This window comes from Oncorhynchus kisutch, linkage group LG25 (assembly GCF_002021735.2).
Source record: "Oncorhynchus kisutch isolate 150728-3 linkage group LG25, Okis_V2, whole genome shotgun sequence".
NCBI lineage: Eukaryota > Metazoa > Chordata > Actinopteri > Salmoniformes > Salmonidae > Oncorhynchus > Oncorhynchus kisutch.
In genome coordinates this window covers 27,031,452-27,056,463 of record NC_034198.2, presented here as the reverse complement: position 1 = coordinate 27,056,463, position 25,012 = coordinate 27,031,452, and the positions used below count along the sequence as shown (strand labels likewise).

The window sequence follows — 25,012 nt, the reverse complement described above, 5'->3', positions numbered from 1 at the left end:
AACTTGCAAGAGGCATTTCTCACTCGATACAAAACATGGTTTTAATATCTCCCTGAGTTCTCTGGTTTATGTAGAGCTACTTGCAAATGTACACTGACATTTACAGTGCATTCGGAAAGTATTCAGACCCTTTGACTTTCCACATTTTGTTACATTACAACTTTATTCTAAAATGGATTCAATTGTTTTTTCCCCCCTCAATCTACACTCAATACCCCTTAATGACATAGTAAAAACAGGTATTTGGAAATTTGTGCAAATTTATAATAATGAAAAAACATCACATTTACATAAGTATTCAGGCCCTTTAGTCAGTACTTTGTTGAAGCACCTTTTGGCAGCAAATACAGCATGACGTCTTCTTGGGTATGATGCTACATACTTGGCACACCTGTATTTGGGGAGTTTGTCACATTCTTCTCTGCAGATCCTCTCAAGCTCTGTCAGGTTGGTTGGGGAGCGTCACTGCACATCTATTTTCTGGTCTCTCCAGAGATGTTCAATCGGGTTCAAGTCTGGGCTCTAGCTGGGCCACTCAAGTACATTCAGAGACTCATCCCGAAGCCACTCCTGTGTTGTCTTGGCTGTCTGCTTAGGGTCATTGTCCTGTTTGAAGATGGACCTTCACCCCAGTCTGAGGTCCTGAGCGCTCTGGAGCAGGTTTTCATCGAGGATCTCTCTGTACTTTGCTCCGTTGATCTTTCCCTCGATCCTGACTAGTCTTCCTGCCGCTGAAAAACATCCCCACAGCATGATGCTTCCACCACCATGCTTCACCGTAGGGATGCCACCAGGTTATGAGATGCTAGGCATTCAGGCCAAAGAGTTCAATCTTGGTTTCATCAGACCAAAGAATCTTGTTTCTCATGGTCTGAGAGTCCTTTAGGTGCCTTTTACTGAGTGTCTTCCGTCTGGCCACTCTACCATAAAGTCCTGATTGGTGGAGAACTGCAGAGATGGTTGTCCTTCTGGAAGGTTCTCCCATCTCCACAGAACAAATTTGGAGCTCTGTCAGTGACCATCAGGTTCTTCGTCACCACCCTGACCAAGGCTTTTCTCCCCCTATTGCTCAGTTTGCCCGGTCGGCCAGCTCTAGGAAGAGTCTTGGTGGTTCTAAATTTCTTCCATTTAAGAATGATGGAGGCCACTGTGTTCCTGGGGACCTTCAATGCTGCAGAAATGTTTTGTTACCCTTCTCCAGATCTGTGCCTCGACACAATCCTGCCTTGGAGCTCCACGGCCAATTCCTTCAACCTCATTGCTTGGTTTTTGCTCTGACATAAACTGTAAACATGTTCTTTTCCAAATCATGTCCAACCAATTGAATTTACCACAGGTGGACTCCGAAGAAGTTGTAGAAACATCTCAAGGATGATCAATGGAAACAGGATGCACCTGATTTCATTTTTGAGTCTCATAGCAAAGGGTCTGAATAATTATATAAATAATTAAGGTATGTTTTTATACATTTGCAAAAATGTCTTAATATATTTTCTCTTTGTCATTATGGGTTATTGTGTGTGTGTGTGTGTGTGTGTAGATTTATTAGAAAATATATATATTGAATCAATTTTAGAATAAGGCTGTAATGTAACAAAATGTGGAAAAAGTCAAGGGGTCAGAATACTTTCTGAATGCACTGTATATGATGCCTTTTTCTCCAACTTGAGAACAGGTCAGAGTTTTGTATAAGCTAACCTTTAATTCCCTGCAACACACACACACACACACATTATTCTTAGTCATGTAAAATTGTAATGAAAAAATTTAGCAATGTACACTTGTTATGTAATAATGAAGCAACACAGATGTGTATGATGTAATGTTTTATTTCTGTTTGAACCCTAAGAGTAGCTGCTGCCTTGGCAACAGCTAATGTGGATTCTAATAAGATACTAAGTGGAAACATAGTTATCACATATCTGGCGTACAATCAGCAGCTAAAGTTGGAGAACCCTGCCATAGAGACACATCTTCATGCATCAGCACTGATTTCCCAAAATAACATGCACACTTCATTATCATCCCCATGGATATTTTTTGCAATCAGTTTTACCTGTGTATTTGCACTGCTACATATGCTAATGTGTTATTTTGTTTTTCAGTCAATCAGCTGCGATCACTCCTGCAAAAGCAGCAAAAAGAGACACTTTCACTCACTTCTCCTTCAAAGAGAAAATCTTCTCCAAAGGTACTATCCTCAAGACCGTGCATAAGGATCTATGTTAAGATTTAAGACAATTAACACAACACAGATGTCTAGATGTCCTTTCCCTTTATCAGCCTACTTAGTTCAGATCAACTCCACTTCATCAATTCCATCCTACGGCAATATATTTTGATTCATCACCAAAAAAAACTATTGGAAATGACTATGTAGTTATTGAGTTCAGACACTGGTAGTGTGGCAGACTAGTTTGTTTTTTTGCACAATTTGTTTGGGTGCAACGCTTTTGTTGTCCGATTGTAAGTTTGTTGATGACTAACAGAGACCATCCTTCTTTAATCCATTTCATCAAGAGGTGTCAAGATGATGTGAGCTCTAGCATGCCTGCCGTTAAAGACCTGGTGCCCATTCTCCACAACCAGTCAGAGTACATCCAGCATCTGGAGGCTGAGGTCAAGTTCTGCAAGGTTTGTCTGTATTATGACCCCACAGAGTCTTGTTACCAATGACTCCTTAAAGTTCTTATTCAATTTGTTCACCAATGGATATTCATTACATGGAATGAATTACAGTGGTAGATGTTCATCTTGCTGGACATTTGTAACCTGCAAACATTCTACCAGAATCTACTGACCTAAGCACAACTGTGTGTATGTCTGTGTATCTGTTGTTTGTGACTGCTCGTTGATGTTGTTGGCAGGAGGAGCTTCTGGGGATGAAACAGAGGATAAGGGTGGTGGTGGTAGAGAATGAGAAACTACATGGAGAGATCAAGTCCAAACTGGTGGAAGACACCCTGAAAGACTACACTCTCTTAGATGGCACGGTAATGGGTTTTCACAATGATGGTTCTGGGTTAAAATTCCATTGTGGAGATAAGTGCAGACACGACAGAAGGACCCAATTTTCATCATTGTATTCTCTCCTAGGTGAATTCCGAGCCGCCCAGAGAAGACAATCCTCAAAGAACAGCTTTCATACCAGCTCATATTGTCTTTCAACAAGCAGAGGAACACAAGTGGAAGAAAGAACTGGTAGGCTTGTATGACTATGGTCACCTAACCTTCTGTACTGAGTACAGCAGCTGACAGCATTTCTACGTGTAGATGCATTCTTTTATTACCCTAGCTTTGACATTTTTAAGTGACTAGAGAGTAATGTTGACAGCTAATCTCCTCTCCAACATCACATTATCAACTTGGCCTCAGGAGCAGCTCAAATCCCTCTATCTAGCCCAGACAGAGACACTGGAATCTCAAGTAAGGTCACTGAAGTAAGTGAACTGTGTAACTTTATAGATCAGCATTAATTCACAGAGATCTTGCATATGTGATTAATCAGGGTTGAATTTTTCATCCTCTATTTTTGCATCCTGTTTTTCCTGATATTCTGTTGTTTTGATCACCTCCATTCAGCAAGAACCTGGCCAGCAGTCAGAAGGAGTGTGAAGAAGTCAAAGGTCGTCTGAGACATAAGGAAGCAATGGCAGCGGCGGGCAGTGCCAAGCAGAGCGTAGGCGGCCTCTGTCTGAAGTGTGCCCAGAATGAGGCCGTGCTGGCAGAGACACACTCCAACATGCACATCCAGGCCATTGAGAGACTCACCAAGTCAGTGATCATGCAGTTGTCTCCTTTTGTTCTGATATTTTGTCCTGTATTGATTAGAGTAGTTGGGTTCCTACAAGGTCTCATCCCCCCACACCATACCAAGGGACATCTTTCCTTTCCAGTATGCCTAAGGCTTTGCCATTGATCACACTTGATTTATTCCCTTGTTCATTGGTTGGTCAGTGCCTCTGAGCTATGTCAAAGGAAGAATGTTCACATTGAGATGTCATCTCAATCAATCCAGTTGGCATATTCTGACACAGAGCAATCAATTTTCCATCCCCTTTAGCAAGGTTGTCAGTAATTCAGTCTCCATGTCAATCACAAATGACAAATCTGGCTTTGTTTGGGCATGTCTACAAGTGACTGAAAATTAGTATCCTTATACCAAAATGATTATTGATGAACATAGCTTTTATTTGCCCACATTGAAATGAGCATGTGTGTTTATCTGTGTGTGTGTGTGTGTGTGTGTCCCACAGAGAGCGTGATGAGCTGATGAGTGTGCTGTGCTCTTTGAGGGCCAGTCAGAGCGAGGCCCAGCAGAGAGAGTGGGCAGCCTACCAACAGGTCAAACAGGCTGTAGAGATGGCTGAGGAGGCCAACCTGGAGAAGACCAGGGTGAATCAGACAACCACTCACTTGCGGAACATTATTGAGCAGCAGTGACATCTACTGGTCAGGCTGCTCAACTACACACTTTAATGGCTTGGACCCAGGCCCCCAGTGTCTGGAGCGTGAAGTCACAAGCTCTGCTGGTCGGCTACCTGCATAGCAACGTACTAGTGCCAAAATCCCTGGTCTACCCTTGAAAGCCTATGTAAATGACAAATTATAACAAAATAGAATAGTTGATGGCCGTTTTAGATTCTAAAATGTGTTTATTATGATCAAGTTTGATCCCCACGGTGGCTACAAATCAGTTGGCTACAAATCAAGATATTTAATAAAATAGTGATCCATTCTGACTACTACATTTGTCGTCACACAGGAGTACATGCTGAAACAGACCAATCACAGGCCAGCATGCTACCGGAGGTGCCATAGACATTAAGGTTGACTCTTAGTCAGGATGAAAACGACTACATTGACGTGATCCTTTGCTAGTTATGGCCACTTCAAATACTTCCGGCTTCATGCACCATGTGGAGTTTTCCATAGGAATGGATGACGTCAGCGTTATCGCTATACTGGTTTTAATGTTTTTGCGTGGACCCTTTTGTACGTGATTAGTCTCTGTAGACATCCGGGTTGCCTCCCACAATGTTCCAATGTTCCGGCTTAACACGTCTGTACATAACAGAACATCAGTTTTGCATAGAGTAACTATGTCACTGGCTACGCACTATCTCATCTGCTTGAATAAAATACAAAATAATAGTAGCTAGCAAGATAGAGATCAGAGGTTATTTTTAATTCCTGCATTTCACAAAAGCTACCTTCACTAAAATCACTTTCGTGCTGGATCGAATCCCCGAGCTGAGGATGTTGATTTAAGGCAGCACCTCTCTGATTTTGAGGGGTTGGGTTAAATGTGGAAGACTAGGTATCCCCTTTACCCTGTGTGTATGATTAGAATCGCAACGTTCTTTTTTCTCTTATCAGACTGACCAAGAGAGTCTGTCATATCTAGCAGACTCTAGTCACTGCTGTTGCCTAGGGTCGGCTTTTCGAGACTAGTACAGTACCTTATTAGAACAGTGAATCTGAAAGGTTTATATGATGTTGTACATGTTTTCAAGATCTAGAAGTGGTAAACATAAGAAAGATATTTTTTTCTGAGACACTTGAAATATATTTTTTGCTGTATCCTCCTCCCTCTGACACTTGTGTGTACCCGCCCGTGTCTGTGTGTACTAGTTTTGTTCTTCCTACAGGCGGTGGTGCAGTGCGAGGCATTTGCCAGGGAGCTGGCCAGACAGAGAGAGAGGCTGGAGACTGAGATGGCTGCAGAGCAGGAGAAAATCTCTGAGGCCAGAGAGGTGGTACGCAACGAGGCCCTCAAGCAGAAGGAGACACTGGCCCAAACGGTCTGTCCTTCTGCCTTTGAAACTTTCATTAAAGCTCAAATTGAGATATGTTCAACTTTCTCTATTTATCCTAGTCACTAATAAAAAAAATTATTAAGGTAATACAATAGCAGCAAGCATAAAATATATTGTAGATGCAGTATTTAAAGCATTAAAAAACTATATTTTCAATGTAACTACTGTCAAGGGGTCTGAATACTTTCTGAAGGCACTGTATACATTTAAAACCCTTACTTTTGTCCTCCGAAGAAGGGATGGGCCAAAAAACAAAATCATTTGAATATTGACCACAGATAACAAAGGCCATATTTCTCATACTTGCCACCATCTAGTGGAATAACTACACAATTACACTCATGCAAAACGTATGGAGCATTCTTCCACACAGTAGGATTTCAGTTGATCAATTTCTTTGTCTCCACTCCCAGGTGGCCAGCCTATCCCAGAGGGTAGCAGAGCTGGAGGGTCAACTGGCCAGGGAGGAAAGAGAGAGGGGCTCCCTGAGCACCCAGCTGGATGAGACCCTACGCAAACTCGCATCACAGGAGCAGGACACCAGCAAGGTACTGGAGCCACCTTACTACTGTACAACACCTAGAGAGGTTCTAGGTTTGAGCCTGTTGGTATAGTGTCTAAGGTGTTGAACTGGCAGTTACAGACACTACTGCAGTCCATAGAGGAGAAGGATTTATGTGACATCTTTTTAATGCATTTTAATGCCACTGGGTGGCACCAAAGCCTTGTCTATATCAAAATTTCATTTGGAAGCTTCAAGATCTAACCATTCCAGTTCTAAGAGGCAGTTGGGTCATTCCACCTCAAAAGCATTCCACCCCCCCCCCCCCCCCCCCCCCCCCCCCCACACACACACAGTCCATGTCAACAACGAGTATATAGTTTCAGTTTTTCTGTGTTTGTCAACTATGGAGCTGCGTCTCTGAGTATTGTTTCTTCTTCCTATGTCCTTCCATGTGTTCCCAGTGAACTTGAGGATGTTTTTTTTTCCCCTATTCGGAGAAATTTGTCATTGAAGTTGTTAGGTTTATATCCCATCCTACATCCTGATGATTACAAGATTCTGACCACTAGATGGTGCTGTTCCTGCTATTTGGTGATACAAAAAAATAATTTCCACTCAATGTTAAAGGGATAATTCGCTGTTTTTCTTACCCTGTAAGCAGTCTATTGACAAGATATGACAGCAACCCATGCATTGGTTTTGTTGGCCACTGTTTCACGTGCAACATTTTTAGCATTTGTGGCAGAAATCCAATGCAAGTCAATGGTACCTATGTTAGCAGTATCATGCTTCATGTTAAAATGATCTAAATTCATTTTGTACTTATAGATTTTAATATAGGTATTATTGACTTGCATTGGATTTGTGGCACAAATGCTAAAAAGTTAGCATTTGAAACAGTGGCCAGGTAAACAAAATCAAACCATGGGTTTCTGACGGAGATACCTGGTCCATAGACTGTTTACAGGGTAAGGAACCCAATGTCATTTTGTATTTTTTTTGTATCACCTAATAGCAGGAACAGTACCATCTAGTGGTCAGAATCTGGTAATATCAGGATGTAGGATGGGACATAAACCTAATATATTTTTCGAAAATTTGTTTAAAATTTGTTTTTTCTACAGGACTTCACAAAAACAAAATGGCCACTATACAAAACATATTTTAAGGTGATCAACATACAGTATGTTTTTCAAAATTCTGTCAAATATTTCTAGTTTCTGTTTAACTTTATAATATACCAAATTTAACAGGATGTATGTATCTAGATAGATAGTTGTTGTTGAGGGTAAATATGAGACTTTCCATTTGATGGCTATATATGTTTTTGCAGCAATTTAAACCTACATTGCAAAATTTCTCTCATCACCAATATTTACATTTCCCAACAGACATAATCATGGAGATGGAAGGATATACATTCCTGGACTCAATGAAATGATAGCGCATACATTATTCCAAAATGGTGTCAGTTTGTCATAAGACCACAGCATATGTAATATGGTTCCTTTGTGCTTGTTGCTTCTCCAACAGAGATGTGACATTTCTGGGTGCAGTACATGCATTTTGGCAGGAGTGTAGTAAGGCTTATGAATGATCTTAAATTGCAGTAGTTTATCTCTTAGGTTTTAAGAACAGGTTTGAACATTTTCACATATCTGTGACCAGTGATTCTCCTCAATTTCTTCCTTTGGATCTGTTTTGTAATTTTTTCTTTATAGGTTCTGAACCATCAGGTAGTGTTTCAATCAACCTTTTATATAACTTGGCAATCAACTTCTTTGGCATAGAAACGTCTTTCAGTATTTTTTCTATGCTTATTCTGTTGATGCGATTGAATAAGGTTTCTGAGTTTTAGGAAATGAAAGAAATGGGCCTCGGATAATCCAAATCTTTCCTGTAATTGATTCAATGACAGTAGAGATCATCATAGTACACATGTTCAACAATCACAATGCCACTTTGGAGTCAGGACTTAAAGGTGTTGTCATGAAGCGCTGGAGGTAAGGTGGGGTTATTCCAAACAGGGGTGTCTGGTGATATTGGTTCTTTCCACATAGGGCTGTGGCGGTCTTGAAAATGGTCAGTCGTTATTGTCAAACAAATAACTTTCGGCCTCACGGTAATTGACCGTTTAATTAACACAAACACATTTAGCATCTCCTGGCTTCCAGACATAGTCTACAGGCCATTTTAAAAAGTATAATTCATCCATGTAATATAGCCTACACCTTCACAATAAATCCATTATTTATTTTAGACCGGTCTAAAGAAGCATGATATGAAGAAAATGTAGTCTATTTCAGAAGAACAGAATCACAAACTCTGAGTTGTCCTTATGTGGCTATGCCAAATGGCTGTGGGCGACACTAGTTAATTTGGCAGACAAAATTTGCTTATAATTCCGTGGCATTATTTTATAGAATGAAGGATACAATTGAACAAAGCTGAATGAAATATTAATATTTTCTCCAAACAATTTGAGGGAGTGCGCACATGCTGCTTTTCTGTGTTGAGCGATTTAACAAAGAAATAGGTCTCCTATATGCTTAATATACAGTTATTAATGTAACTTTAGTAGTTCTACAAACGTTGGGCTATATGTTTTGATTTTTAATACATGATGAGACTAATGATGATTTAAAAATGTCTCTTGAAAGGCATGATCTCTGCTTTGTTTTCAGCGCAGGCTGTACACAACCCAACAGTCTCTCATTGACAATTTGACAAGCACTTGATAATGCCTCAAATTTCAGGGCGGCATCCCCTTTGTGGCCGTAATGCACCCTAAAAAAATCCATACCTTTTGCAGCCTTGAGTGCTGCGGTGTGCCCTTCTCTCTGAGTGTGCTGCGGTCTGCCCTTCTCCCTGAGTGTGCTGCGGTCTGCCCTTCTCCCTGAGTGTGCTGCGGTCTGCCCTTCTCCCTGAGTGTGCTGCGGTCTGCCCTTCTCCCTGAGTGTGCTGCGGTCTGCCCTTCTCCCTGAGTGTGCTGCGGTCTGCCCTTCTCCCCGAGTGTGCTGCGGTCTGCCCTTCTCCCCGAGTGTGCTGCGGTCTGCCCTTCTCCCCGAGTGTGCTGCGGTGTGCCCTTCTCCCCGAGTGTGCTGCGGTGTGCCCTTCTCCCCGAGTGTGCTGCGGTGTGCCCTTCTCCCCGAGTGTGCTGCGGTGTGCCCTTCTCCCCGAGTGTGCTGCGGTCTGCCCTTCTCCCCGAGTGTGCTGCGGTCTGCCCTTCTCCCCGAGTGTGCTGCGGTCTGCCCTTCTCCCTGAGTGTGCTGCGGTCTGCCCTTCTCCCTGAGTGTGCTGCGGTCTGCCCTTCTCCCTGAGTGTGCTGCGGTCTGCCCTTCTCCCTGAGTGTGCTGCGGTCTGCCCTTCTCCCTGAGTGTGCTGCGGTCTGCCCTTCTCCCTGAGTGTGCTGCGGTCTGCCCTTCTCCCTGAGTGTGCTGCGGTCTGCCCTTCTCCCTGAGTGTGCTGGTTCTCCATCATGTTTTATTGTGTCTTTCTCACAGGCATCAATTGAAGACAGACACTTTGGGGATGCAACTGCGTCCTTCCTTATCCAATTCCGAGTTGCATATTGAAGATATTGGAAAAACTGTCCACATTTTTACTTTTTGTAAGCTAACAAGATGAGTAGGCCTAACGAACAGCAAAAACACTAGCCTATGTCCATCTACTATCCCCAGTGTACAGTATCAGTAAAAAAAAGTTGACCTATTCTGTGCGAGAAATAAATATTCCATTCTGGGACAGTTGTGGGATAAGAGATCCCAAATGAATACAACCACTAGCAACAAAAAAACTTTTTGTATGCAATGTGGCTGACGCAACAGATCAGAAGGTTTAGGTTGTTAAACTATTAGTCTATTTCTTCACATTATAAGGGCAGCAGTGAGCACACTGCAGTAGGCTAGAAGCGTGAATGTTCCATTAGCGGAAAACACTATTATCAAAAGATACGGCAAATGTGATTTATGCATGTAATGCTTTTATTATAAGGGTGCATTTTTATGGTGAAAATTACCTTCCCCAAACTTGAAACTCACATGCCTCTTATATATGCCAGTTAGGCTCTATACACCTTGTAAAGTGGAATTGATTTATTTCACCTTTATTTAACCAGGTAGGCAAGTTGAGAACAAGTTCTCATTTACAATTGCGACCTGGCCAAGATAAAGCAAAGCAGTTCGAATAATGTGCTTAATTTTAAGAAGTTATCTGGCCACTTTAGTTGTGATACAAACCTTATTAAAACATATAGGCCTATGGGCTAGGCTACATGAGGTGTTTGACTATGATTTAGAAAAAGTTTAATTTAAAAGGAAAAAAAAGGCATTGTTTCTTACACTGGACATCATTCACAAGTGATAGTATATAATTCACAAGCGATAGGCTAATATTGTCACCCATCAGACTATTCTTGATTTAATCTTGCCTTTACATATACTAAATAATGTATGTGTGACATTTGTTTTAATTTAGAATGGACCATTATCATGCACCTGTATCGAAATGGGGAAGCGGGGAAAAAAACATATCATCTATGCACTTAAACAGCGAACGGAGGATGCTTTTCCCCATGGTTTATTTTCATGCCAGCCAGGTAGGCTTTACTCCTGTTGTAAAGAGAAGCAATGTGCTTAATATTAGGACAGTTGAGAAATAAATATAGTAGGTCTAGCCTACAGAAAGCTGATGGGATCCTCGTCTTTTTATTAGCGGCCATCACTCTGTTTTCTCCCGCAATTGCATAGCCTATAGAAATGTTGAGCAACATGAGCTCTCATGAAGTGTTTGATTAGATTTTCAAATACATTTGCATTGATGTCAGACTGATTAGAGGGACTATAGAGTGCACATTTGGTAGGCTACTAATGACCAGCAGTAGCATCAGAGCTTGGAGAAGCCTAATTACACTGACTAAACAGTCATGTGGAATTTGACTGCCTTCATGACTCGTTACCGCCGGTGTGGCGGTAATACGTCACCGCAACAGCCCCATTTCTACCTCGTGAATTTATGTACATTTTCCCAAACACGAATGGGATTGAGAATCATTGGATTGTCAGATTTTTTTCTTCCATGCCTTGAACCTGAAGTAGTGAATATATATTTTAGATCATAAGGTATTATATTTTAGGCTTCAATACACCTCCATGCACAAGGATAGTTTGCTGTCCATTGTTTAAGTGAGCACAGCTGTGCAGCCCAATAATAAATCTTCATATGAGGTAGCTTTAGCTCTAGCTTTATGGTTTAAGTAGAGAACAGTGCATTTGACTCTTAAGGGCTTTCCATTCCAAATAAAGTTGGAAGAGCAGACCATTTATTTTATTTAAACTGTTGGATGGAATTGAATATGGCCTGGAATAATTACATCAACCTCTGTAATATATTAATTTTGATTATGTTGACCCTACCTAAGATGGAGAACTCTCCCTATTTCTGTCTCTGAACATCAGATTCAATCCTATCTATGAAAGGAGAGTCATTTATTTTATATGCCTCCAGATTGCATGGTATTAATAGACCCAGGTATTTCATGTCTTTGTCCATTTCCACTGAAATCTACTTTATAAGCTTGATTTGTCATGATTACAAATGGGAATTATTTCAGTTTTCTCCCAATTCACTTTGAATCCTGATACAGCACCATGTGTCAAACATTAGTCAAATAAATGACAGAGACTGTTCTGTTTCAGATAAAGTAAAATGTAATTTGTATACATTTGATGAAACCGTGGCCTATAAAACCAAACCATGGGCTGCAGTCATCTTGTCAATAGGCTGCTTACAGGGTAAGGAACCCAATGTCATTTGGGTGAACTAGAGAACTGATACTGTACACTGGTTGGTGTGGGGGGGTCTGTAGGTGGCTTTTGGGTGAACTAGAGAACTGATACTGTACACTGGTTGGTGTGGGGGGTCTGTAGGTGGCTTTTGGGTGAACTAGAGAACTGATACTGTACACTGGTTGGTGTGGGGGGGTCTGTAGGTGGCTTTTGGGTGAACTAGAGAACTGATACTGTACACTGGTTGGTGTGGGGGGTCTGTAGGTGGCTTTTGGGTGAACTAGAGAACTGATACTGTACACTGGTTGGTGTGGGGGGGTCTGTAGGTGGCTTTTGGGTGAACTAGAGAACTGATACTGTACACTGGTTGGTGTGGGGGGGTCTGTAGGTGGCTTTTGACACTTTCTTTGGATTCATCACCTCTTACTGATTGTTATAAAAAGTTTGGTCCAAAATGGATAATATTATATGAATATTATAAATTATAATGGCCAATTTGGGTGGAATCAATTAGCTTAATTTTTCAGAGATCATATTACATTTCAACAAAACATTGTTACAGGAATGCTAATATTATCTGTTTCTAACTACCGAAACAATTTCGGGAACAAACTGAGATGGCGGGTGTTATGGCTTGCAGTTGAGTGCATTTAGGGGTATGTCATTACAACCAATCATTAGCTACTGATTCTGAATGAAGACTGTGCATTGAGCTTTATTTAGGTCAACTTCATCTTAATTCTGTTTATTATTACTGACCAACAACATTTAGTACTATATTTCAAATTCCTGTACATGCAAATGTATTTGGTAAGGTTATTCTGATTCTAATGAAAGGGCTATAGTAGAACACAACTAGAAGCAGACACAATGTCAATTTCTACTGTGACCCCTTATCCTGTCCTGTCTCCTGTGTGTCCAGGTGTGTGGGGAGCTGCGTTACCGCCTCAGCCAGGCTCAGCTGAAGAGAGAGGAGGCAGAGAGGGAGCTCCGAGACTGCAGCTCCAAGACAACACGGCAGCTCCAGATGACTGAACAGGTGAGGAGGCCGGGCATGGCAGGGATAGTGAAAAAAGCCACAATATTTTTATTGACTGTGTGCTGGTGTCATTTTTTATGCAGGAACGTTTTAGAAAATGTACTTTTCTCAGGTATTTGTGTAAAAGATGGGCAGCCCCTCTCAAGCAACTCTGAGTCTCAGTATGTTTGTTCTTTTTTGAGATTGATTTATTATTCATCCATATTTGTCATGTTGAAAACATGGGAATACTATTCCTTTTTTCAGGTTGGAGAATGTAGCATATTTGAGGTTGCATGGTGTTGCCTCTATTATTTACAGGCAAATATTATAGCGGAAAAGGGCGCGGGTGATGTATTGCATATAACTCCCTCCATCTCTCTCTCGCTGGGGGCAGGAAGTGGAGAAGCTGGGTGTGGAGCTGAGCGTCTGCCGGCAGCGTTTGGACCAGGCCCAGAGGGACGCGGGCCGACTGCAGGCGGAGGCTCTGAGCCTGACGGAGCGGCTGGGCCGAGCTGAGCACCAACTGCACCTCACCAGGTAACCCCTAATCCTATTATACATGCCACAACACCACCGTGCCCTGTTCTGTTCCGCTGCCGCCCGCCACTGCGCCAGTGCTCAGCCCCTCAGCGCCCAGCCCGGGCACCAGTCTGCGCCAGCTCCACAGTCAGGAAGCACCGTACCTTATATTAAACTCACTCAGACCGGCTGCTGTCTCCTCTCATACAGACCTCCGTTTCTCCTTATGTGCCAAGGGACAGGGGCTTGGGGTAGGGACCGAGACAGGGGACAAGGATAGCCGTATGGGCGGAGGTAGGGACAGGGATAGCCGTATGGACAGAGTTAGGGACAGGGACAGGAATAGCAGTAGGGACAGAGGTAAGGACGGGGACAGGGATAGCAGTATGGACAGAGGTAGGGACGGGGACAGGGATAGCAGTAAGGACAGACGGGGGACAGGGATAGCAGTAGGGACAGAAACGGGGACAGGGATAGCAGTATGGACAGAGACGGGGGACAGGGATAGCAGTATGGACAAAGACAGGGGACAGGGATAGCAGTATGGACAAAGACGGGGGACAGGGATAGCAGTAGGGACAGAGGTAAGGACGGGGACAGGGATAGCAGTATGGACAGAGGTAGGGACGGGGACAGGGATAGCAGTAAGGACAGACGGGGGACAGGGATAGCAGTAGGGACAGAGGTAGGGATGGGGACAGGGATAGCAGTAGGGACAGAGGTAGGGACGGGGACAGGGATAGCAGTAGGGACAGAGGTAGGGACGGGGACAGGAATAGCAGTAGGGACAGAGGTAGGGACGGGGACAGGAATAGCAGTAGGGACAGAGGTAGGGACGGGGACAGGAATAGCAGTAGGGACAGAGGTAGGGACGGGGACAGGAATAGCAGTAGGGACAGAGGTAGGGACGGGGACAGGGATAGCAGTAGGGACAGAGGTAGGGACGGGGACAGGGATAGCAGTATGGACAGAGGTAGGGACGGGGACAGGGATAGCAGTAAGGACAGACGGGGGACAGGGATAGCAGTAGGGACAGAAACGGGGACAGGGATAGCAGTAGGGACAGAGGTAGGGACAGGGATAGCAGTAGGGACAGAGGTAGGGACGGGGACAGGAATAGCAGTAGGGACAGAGGCGGGGGACAGAGATAGCAGTAGGGACAGAGGTAGGGACGGGGACAGGAATAGCAGTAGGGACAGAGGTAGGGACGGGGACAGGAATAGCAGTAGGGACAGAGGTAGGGACGGGGACAGGAATAGCAGTAGGGACAGAGACGGGGGACAGGGATAGCAGTAGGGACAGAGGTAGGGACGGGGACAGGAATAGCAGTAGGGACAGAGGTAAGGACTGGGACAGGGATAGCAGTATGGACAGAGGTAGGGACGGGGACAGGGATAGCAGTAAGGACAGACGGGGGACAGGGATAGCAGTAGGGACAGAGGTAGGAACAGGGATAGCAGTAGGGACGGGGACAGGGATAGCAGTAGGGACAGAGGTAGGGACGGGGACAGGAATAGCAGTAGGGACAGAGACGGGAGACAGAGATAGCAGTATGGAAAGGGATATGCTGTTTTCTCTTCATTCACAATGTGTAGCAATCTATCGATGATGTTGATAAAAATAAACCTGTTTCAATAGCAACTGATGTTTGTCTTACATTGGCAATGGCACACACACTGTAGATGTTTTACCAGCTCATAAAAGGAATCAGGCTGTAGCTACAGTATGTTCTTGTTCTTTCTATTTCTGCATTTCAAAAACTATAAGCCAATTTACAAGTTAATACAAAAATGTGTTAAAAATATTTTGGGGAGGAATATTCTAGCAGCTGCTGTCATCGTGACATCTAGTTTTTTAAATGCAACTTGCCTTGGACCACCATAAAGTATTTTTGGAGCATTTGCTCATCGTTCCAGCTCCACCTACATACAGTATGCTACATTCCATCCTCTTTACAATAGACTAGAAGATATACAAGTCTTTTCGTTAGCTCAAAATGGCGTGTAGCAGTGGATAGCAGCAGCCGACAGTTTCTGCTTCCTTTGTTTCTCCTCCGTGTGGCACTGGGTCGGCTGGCGGTCAGCGGCAGATTGGCCCTGCTGGCACCTGCCTGTGCCCTGTGCCCGTCCGCCCAGCACACGGCGGGTAGGATCAGCGCCTCTCTCTTCTTCCGATGGCCTGCCAGCCGCTCAGTTCAGTCTCCTCCTCCCGCCACCTCCTCACCCCCGGCCGAGGTGTTAGATCAGAGCCAGGCACAGATGTGCCCCGCTGCCATGCAGAGGAGAGACAGAGTGGTACAGAGTGAACCGTGGTCTCATCCCCTGTCCGACGCTGTGGAGCTCTGATCTGTCTTTAAGTGGGCTTGTCTAATCCAGACAGCTGTGGAGATGGACGTGATGCTCCACCATGTGTGTCTTTCAGACTACTGTACGGTGGTGCACTAAGACCTCTGGTGCTTTCCTCTGTCATTCAGCAAGCTTCTGTGATCTAGCGAGAAGTACGGTCAACCTGTGCTCCATCTATCAGAGTTTCCTGTTAGCTCCTTCCTTCTGTTGTAAAAGCTGAGATGACCTGAACAAGAAGGATGGTTGGTATTCTCCAGTCTGGCCTTACTGTGGCTCACTAGTCTGCTCAAGGAGAGGCCTAAACACAGAACACAGAAGGCAACGAAAGCCTCCATTCTACTCTTCTTATGAGGAAGAACAACATTCAACATTGTTGCTTTTCATTGAACTGGCCCTTTAAGTGAGCCAGTGACCAGTGCAGCCAGCCGTTGGCAGTGGAGGGCTTTTTGTTAGGCAGGGGGTGTTTATGTGAACTACAGGGGGAGGTTGGCGAGAGAGGGCCAGCAACGGAGCACAGATGCAGCAGACATCTGTCCATGGCCACACTCCTCCTTCAGGCCAATCTAACAGGCCGCTCTATCTTTCTCCCCTAACGCAAACTCTACCACACTACAGACACAAATCCATCTAAATCCCTTTCGGGGGTGGTCTCTGTGAGTGTCAGTCAGTGCGGCGCCCCCGCTGTTCACTTTGGGAGGTACGGGGCCTTTGTAGAGGGGGACGCCCTCTCTGTGTCACTTCCAGGGGAAGAGGGGGCTGGAAGGCAGGCATCTGTGTGACCAGGCTTCTGAGACGGCCTTTGATTCATGCTTTTTGTGTGTCTTCATCTCACGGGCCGAATGATCACAGCTCCCCTTGAAATGGGGGGGACATGAAGCACTTTTTGCCTTTTGTTTGTTTTTTGGGAGCTATCTTCTTTCCCCCCCCCCCACACACACACACACACACACACACACAGAGCACCCCCCAGGCCCTGTGGCGGATGGCACTGAAAATGAGCCCCCCGTCAGCTCCAGCATTGGATCATCAGCCAGCTGTGCGTTGGGCAGCCGAGGATATGTCCTAATCCCCCCCCACTCTGTTCAGCTCCTTCTGACGCCTTTGAGCCCGGGCTTTAGTCCCATTGTTTGTTGGTTTGTTTGCTCCTGTCTTTTTGTCGTTCCCCTCCCTCTCCCCTTCCCTCCTCTGCTCTACTCGGGGGACCCAATAGGGCGAAACAAAAAAACATGTCTAAAAATTAAACAGCATTCTTTCATTCCCATCACTTGCCAGATATTCAAAACCTCAAAATGTCCACTTTGTGTTTGGTGGCAATGCTCTATACTGAGGCTTGGAAGGGAAATAGGCTTTCATCCACATTTCATCCACATGAAATTCTGCATCCATTTTAATGATGGTGTTTGAGAACTGTCGTTGGCAATGTGGGGCCCAAAGTTTGGATAGATTGATAAGCATGTCCCTGCTCGAAGGAGGAACCTGCAGGCGTAGACATACACATCAAACTCCCAAATACTAATGATGCCTCTGTCAAAGCAAACCCAGACAAGCCTTCCATCTGTTTGTGGTGAACGGATGGACAGAACATTCTAGATACATCACAATACTCCCAAAGAAGGAATGGTCATCTGGCCAGTTCACTTGGTAGATCAGTGTTTGTGTGGATGAATTGATGAGGCAACTACGTGACTGTGTGGTTCCGTGTACCTTGACCATTCTGTTCCTTTGCTGCCAGTCTGCCACAGACATAGCGATAGTATTCACCTATTTCAGATGGCTGACTGTACCTGGGTCCTGTTCAAATTAACGCTACAGTAGTGAGAATAACATACAGACATTTGAACCCACAGGCATTGCAAGGACATTCATTCGCTGGCTCGGTTTGGTTCTGATATTTTCAATGACCTTTTCCATTGAGTTGGATGTGGCAATTGATATGACAGACACCTTCGATACACTATGAACTGTCTGAGAGTCCCCCCTCTCCTTCATGTGGCCTCTCCTTCATGTGGCCTTTCACCCACACAGCAACAGGGAACCATTTGGGCTACAGAAACAAAGCTGCGACCACCACTGTGCCTGGGATCAAAAGTTTATCATTTGATCTCAAAATTCCATTAAACACGACACGCTTCTCTGCCCTCCCTATTTCTGTTTTTCACTCTCGCTCTCTCTCCTGTTAGTGCAGAGAGGGGGAAACAGGCCCTGAAAGGGTGGGAATCTGAAAATGAATAAAATAGTGAGCAGATGCAGCTAGATGCCAGAGGGAGATTTATGTGGAGAATCAAACTGCTGCAAACCAAGTCAGTGGGAGGTGGTTGTACAATCAGAGGCAGGATAAAAGAGCCAGTGGCACACAGGCCTCGCTCTTGTCAAAGTAGTAGTAATGAAATCTCGTCCGCTGAGCCTGCTGCCAGCCGAGAGAACCTGTGTTAGCACTTTGGGGTAAGCGCAGGCGCCGGCGCTGCCAGGTAGGAGGGCAGGCACTGAGCGGGAGCTGGGCGGCAGCCATCTTGTTCGGTAGCAGATGGCGGCAAGGCTGGCAGGGGAGGGGCTGCTTAGCAGAACTAATCAGACAGTAACGGATAGGGCAGCTGGGAAGGCTGGCGGCCAGGCGGGAGTGTGCAGGGGAACCGCAGAGTGTCATGATGTTGACAGTGGTGTGCCCATTGGCCTGGGATGAGACCTTGCCGTGTCTTCTCGCCTCGCTGTTGGGTGCCCCTCTCCCTGCCACCGTGCCTCGGCCAGCCCGGCTCTCTCACGTGTCAAGGTACAGAGACCAACCTGCTCCAGAGAACGTGTCTCCACCCCCCCCCCCCTCTCTTTTTATAACCTTTGCGAGGAAGGTACAGAGGGCATCACAGCTATTTGTTGGGATATTGAGTCAGGTTTTAGGATGTGCCTCATGTCAAGTCAACTGTTTATAGGTGCTACAGTATAACCACAAATAGAAATGGAAGATTCATATTTCCATTTTCCTTGTATTATTTGACTTATGTACTGGTCACTGAATGCAGATGGAGTATATTGATAATGGTATTTTATGGGGTTTGGTGACGATGCTTTTTTCCAGTGTTTTTTTTTTTTCTCATCACAAAATAATTGTCTATTCTTTCAGAATCGAGCAAGGAAATTCCAATCACAGCCTTATCTTACATTTCAGAGTGTATCTATAAAACACATACATTGTAATTAACACACACGTCTTGAAATTGGTGCTGACATAACCATACTTACTTTAATTCTTTAAATGTTTAAAATACATTTTTAGGAAGCATTTCATGGCAGGCAGCCTCCATTCAGGCCCAGACTTTCTTTTGACCAAACACATGCATCTTCTAGTGACAAAGTATCAATGAACAGTACCACTTTTCCTCAGCAGATAGGGCAACAGTCCCTTTCCTGTGTTTCTATGCCACCGTCTCTCCATTCCCCATTCCTCCATCTCTTCATGTTGCCGGGTGGTACATAATAGAACGCTGAGAGTCCTCAGGCAAAATGGAGGCAAATCTGTCGGGTGCAACTGTTCCCGCTCGGGCCAACTCTGTCCAGAGAGAGTGCCCTACTTACTGTTTCTGGAAGATGGGTTACCATCCCTGCTTCCCTCCTCTCACCAAGACACAGGCACACTCTTCCTTCCATTTACTCCCTGGTCAATATCTCTCTTCTATCATGTGGAGCAGGTAGACAGAATCTGGGTTGTTACAGGTACAGCTATTCGCTACATACTCTTTAAATACAGCTAGAATACACTTATTTAGTTCAATTATTTACATGATTTTGTTGTTAGTGTACATCAAACGGTTACACTCTAACCCCACAGTTGAAATTCCTCAGAATATGTTATAAATATGCAATATTATGCATCAGATCCTAAAGGTTTAATAAAGAGCAAGCAAGTTATGTGATGCAAGTTTTGCCATTTTTAGATCCATTTTCCTCAACATTTTCCTTGTCACATGCGCTGAATACAACAAGAGTAGATGGTACCGTGAAATGCTTACTTACGAACCCTTTCCTAACAATGCAGAGTTAAAGAAAGAAAGAAATTTGCAAAATACAAAGATGAAATAGTAACACAATAGAATAACGAGGCTATATACAAGGAGCACCGGTACCGAGTCAATGTGCCGGGGTACGAGGTAGTTAAGGTAATATGTACATGTAGGTAGGGGTAAAAGTGACTAAGCAATCAGGATAGATAATAAACAGAGTAGCAGCAGCGTGTGTGGCATCAATATGCGTGTGTGTGCTGGAGTGTCAGTGTAGTATGTGTGGGTAAAGTCCAGTCAGTGTGCATAGAGCCGGTGCAAGAGAGTCAGTACAAAAAAATAGGGCAAACAAACCTGCCAAGAGAGGGCCGCCCACCAAAACTCACAGACCAGGCAAGAGGGCATTAATCAGAGAGGCAACATAGAGACCAAAGATAACCCTGAAGGAGCTGCAAAGCTCCACAGTAGAGATTGGACTGGACTATTTGTCCATAGAACCACTTTAAGCCAGAGCTGGGTTTTACGGAAGAGTGGCCAGAAAAAAGCCATTGCTTGAAGAAAAAAATAAGCAAACACATTTGGTGTTCGCCAAAAAGCATGTGGGAGACTCCCCAAACATATGGAAGAAGGTACTTTGGTTAGATTGAGCTTTTTGGCCATCAAGGAAAAAGCTATGTCTGGCACAAACCCAACACCTCTCATCACCCCGAGGATAACATCCCCATAGTGAAGCATGGTGGTGGTAACAGCATGCTGTGGGTATGTTTTTCATCGGCAGGGACTGGGAAACTGGTCAGATTTGAAACATTGATGGATGGTGCTAAATACAGGGAAATTCTTGAGAGAAACCTGTTTCAGTGTTCCAGAGATTTGAAACTGGGACAGAGGTTCACCTTCCAGCAGGACAATGACCCTAAGCATATTGCTAAAGCAACACTCGAGTGGTTTAACGGGAAACATTTACATGTCTTGGAATGGCCTAGTCAAAGCCCAGACCTCAATTCAATTGAGAATCTGTTGTATGACTTAAAGATTGTTGTATACCAGCAGAACCCATCCAACTTGAAGGAGCTGGAGCAGTTTTGCCTTGAAGAATGGGCAAAAATCCCAGTGGCTAGATGTGCCAAGCTTATAGAGACATACCCCCAGAGACTTACAGCTGTAATTGCTGCAAAAGGTGGCTCTACAAAGTATTGACTTTGGGGGGGGAATAGTTATGCACGCTCAAGTGTTCTGTTTTTTTTGTCTTATTTCTTGTTTGTTTCCCAATAAAACATATTTTGCATCTTCAAAGTGGTAGGCATGTTGTGCAAATAAAATTATACAAACCACCCCAAAATCCATTTTCATTCCAGGTTGTAAGGCAACAAAATAGGAAAAATGCCAAAGGGGGTGAATACTTTCACAAGCCACTGTAAGTGAAAGTCAAATTAAAAGCCACTTTTTGTTGCTGGGGTCTCAGTACCGATGGGGTTAAAGGACACCGATGATCACTTTCTTGTAAGCGGAGAGAATTTCTGTATGGATGTCTGTGGTCTCATTTCAACAAAAAGGTGATAGTGTTGACGACCTCATTGCATAAATAAGCCGGTTAATTTTAAATGTTGATATTAATTGCAACTCATCTAATAAAAATGCATTTGCCCTTTTATCATGTTATTTATTTTCGTTGGGTTCGGAAATAATAGGAATCCACTATGGGTTATGTAAAACTGTAACAATTTTACTCCATCTATACAAACATCCCATTTCATTCATTGAAATGGCATGATAAGATAAACAATTAGCACAATAGCCACATCGAGTAAGCTACTGAGTGAAAGATTGCGGGAGCGAGACCAAAGACAGAAATAATATAGTTTCTCCCTCTGCGAAACGAGCTTGTAACACCTGTATTGTGACTTACACCCACATCATGACGCACTGCACCCCCACCCCCCTGCCCCATTCCAAACTGGAGGGCCTCTGTCAGAGCCCAACCTGTGCCCCCTACCTGTGCCCCCTACCTGTTCCCCCTACGCTAACATAGAGGGTTGTTGCCATTCAAACCACCGCAGCGTCACACAAATCAACACCATTCTGTAACATAAAACACAGCCGCAGCTCTAATGGTCAGGAATCAAAAACCTTCCACAGAAGCAGTGGCCATTGAATGGAGGAAAACAAAGAGTGTGTTTAAACGCGACAGGAGATGGGAGCTGGAGGGTCGCGGGGGCTGTGCCCAACTCATCCCTCTCAGTACCACCTCTTTGTGTGGGCTCCTCTCTTTGTGATCAACTCCTGATGCCATCTGCTCTGTGTGGTACCGGCGCTGGGCTGACGGAGGGGAGCCCAGGCAAGGCCAGGACAGAAAGGGAGAGATTGAAAGAGAGAGAGGGAGGGAGAGAGGTTGTTCCTCTGGATAAAAGCACTGGCCACTGGGCCGCAGGGCTGAGAGAGCCACTGATGCTGCCTGCCACAGACAGGGCTATGTGAAGTCACAAAGATGATACCTCTCGGACTGTCTTTCAAATACACTCACTCTCCCCATTTCATCTTTCAACTCATTCTGTCTCGTGCACATATGTACACACACACACACAAACCAAAAACAGCTGGTGCACTTATGCATTCCAGCATACTTGAGGCCAATGTGTGACATATAGTATCCCTCTGCAACTAGATCCTAGACTTCCTGATGGGCCGCCTGGGGTGAGAGTAGGCAACAACACATCCGACAAGCTGACTCTCAACATGGGGGCCCCTCAGGGATGTGTACTTAGTCCCCTCCGTTACTCTCTGTTCACCCATGACTAGGTGTCCGCGCAGGCCATTAAGTTTGCAGACGACACAACGGTGGTAGACCTGATCACCAAAGACAATAAGACAGCATATATATATAGCGGGGGTGGGCAATTGGTCCCCCTTTTGAAGGCCCTCGGATCAAGCCCGCCCCCCCCCCTATAAAAACTAAATTGGGGTCTTAACTTACTGTTGCAAGTTACAATAGTAGAATACACAATATACACATGATCGATACAATTTTTTAGATTGGTAAATTAGTCTAGCTATCTAAATTTAGCAATCCTGGTCAAATTCCCGGCCGGGGGGCCCACATTGATTTTGTTATTGTTACTCACTCAGATATCGTATTAAAAACTGCAAACATTTCTCTCCACCCTACTGTATGGCAAAATGTGTAGAATTTTCAGAAATGTACAGCTCATTTTCCTCTCTGCCCTATGGCAAATGGAGTACAATTGCACGAAATGAGTTATAAAATTGGAAACTCTTCTCTCCACCCCATGGCAAAATGTGCAGAATTAAAACTGCAACATTTTCTCTACGCCGCATGGAAAAGTGTGTAGACGTTCATGAAATTACCACTAAAACACACAAAAAAAACGTATCTCTGCTGTCAAGAAGGGGGCCGCTAAAATGTTTTGCTTGCAATGTAAGGGGTGGGGGTTATGGATGTGGGTATGCAAAGGATGCTGCATGTCATGAGGAGTTCAGATTTTTTTGTGGTCCCCACCTTCATCAAAGTTGCCCATTCCTGGCCTATAGGGAGGAGGTTAGAGACCTGTCAGTGTGGTTCCAGGACAACAGCCTCTCCTTCAACGTCAGCAAGACAAAGGAGCTGATCGTGGACTATAGGAAACGGGGGCCGAGCACGCCCCATTCACATTGACGTGGCTGTAGTGAGCTTAAAATTCCCCGTGTCCACATCACTAAGGACCTATCATGGTCCAAACACACCAAAAAGGTAGTGAGGAGGGCACTGAAAAGATCTGGCATGGCCCGTCAGATTCTCAAAAAGTTCTAGAGCTGCATCACTGACAGCATCTTAACTGGCTGCATCACCGCTTGGTATGGCAACTGCTTGGCATTTGACCGTAAGGGGCTACAGAGGGTAGTGTGTAGAAATATTTGTGACTAAAACTTCTCCAGCTCCTTCAAGTTGGATGGGTTCTGCTGGTGTACAACAATCTTTAAGTCATACAACATATTCTCAATTGGATTGAGGTCTGGGCTTTGACTTGGCCATTCCAAGACATGTAAATGTTTCCCCTTAAACCACTCGGGTGTTGCTTTAGCAGTATGCTTTAGGGTCATTGTCCTGCTGGAAGGTGAACCTACGTCCCAGTCTCAAATCTCTGGAAGACTGAAAAAGGTTTCCCTCAAGAATTTCCCTGTATTTAGTGCCATCCATCATTCCTTCAATTCTGACCAGTTTCCCAGTCCCTGCCGATGGGGAAAAACATACCCACATCATAATGCTACTACTACCATGCTTCACTGTGGGGATGATGTTCTCGGGGTGATGGGGTGTTGGGTTTGTGCCAGACATAGCGTTTTCCTTGATGGCCAAAAAGCTCAATTTTAGTCTCATCTGACCAGAGTACCTTCTTCCATATGTCTCCCACATGCCTTTTGCCGAACACCAAACGTGTTTGCTTATTTTTTTTCTTCAAGCAATGGCTTTTTTCTGGCCACTCTTCCATAAAGCCCAGCGATGTGGAGTGTAAGGCTTAAATTGGTCCTATGGACAGATACTCCCATCTCCGCTGTGGAGCTACGCAGCTCCTTCAGGGTTATCTTTGGTCTCTTAGTTTCCTCTCTGATTAATGCCTTCCTTGCCTGGTCCGTCAGTTCTGGTGTGCGGCCCTCTCTTGGCAGGTTTGTTGTGCCGTATTCTTTCTATTTTTTAATAATGGATTTAATGGTGCTCAGTGGGATGTTCAAAATTTCTGATATTTTTATAACCCTGCCCTGATCTGTACTTCTCCACAACTTTGTCCCTGACCTGTTTGGAGAGCTCCTTGGTCTTCATGGTGCCGCTTGCTTGGTGGTGCCCCTTGCTTAGTGGTGTTGCAGACTCTGGGGGGCCTTTCGGAACAGGTGTGTATGTATGTATGTATGTATGTATGTATGTATGTATGTATGTGTATGTGTATGTGTATATGTACTGCTCAAACACTTAAACAACACAATGTAACTCCAAGTCAATCACACTTCTGTGAAATCAAACTGTCCACTTAGGAAGCA

The 25,012-nt window shown here is 44.5% G+C and overlaps 1 protein-coding gene across 1 annotated transcript in view; it reads left to right on the top strand.

Moving 5' to 3' along the window:
- Nucleotides 1-25,012, top strand: part of sdccag8 (SHH signaling and ciliogenesis regulator sdccag8) — a 55,843-nt gene that overhangs the window by 1,443 nt on the left and 29,388 nt on the right. Inside the window, exons 3-13 of the mRNA XM_020460921.2 lie at nucleotides 2,106-2,191; nucleotides 2,521-2,634; nucleotides 2,868-2,993; nucleotides 3,097-3,201; nucleotides 3,376-3,440; nucleotides 3,583-3,774; nucleotides 4,257-4,395; nucleotides 5,652-5,804; nucleotides 6,233-6,367; nucleotides 13,033-13,149; nucleotides 13,526-13,668. Of these exons, the coding sequence (XP_020316510.1) occupies nucleotides 2,106-2,191; nucleotides 2,521-2,634; nucleotides 2,868-2,993; nucleotides 3,097-3,201; nucleotides 3,376-3,440; nucleotides 3,583-3,774; nucleotides 4,257-4,395; nucleotides 5,652-5,804; nucleotides 6,233-6,367; nucleotides 13,033-13,149; nucleotides 13,526-13,668 (1,375 nt within the window). The remainder of the gene's footprint in view (nucleotides 1-2,105; nucleotides 2,192-2,520; nucleotides 2,635-2,867; nucleotides 2,994-3,096; nucleotides 3,202-3,375; nucleotides 3,441-3,582; nucleotides 3,775-4,256; nucleotides 4,396-5,651; nucleotides 5,805-6,232; nucleotides 6,368-13,032; nucleotides 13,150-13,525; nucleotides 13,669-25,012) is intronic.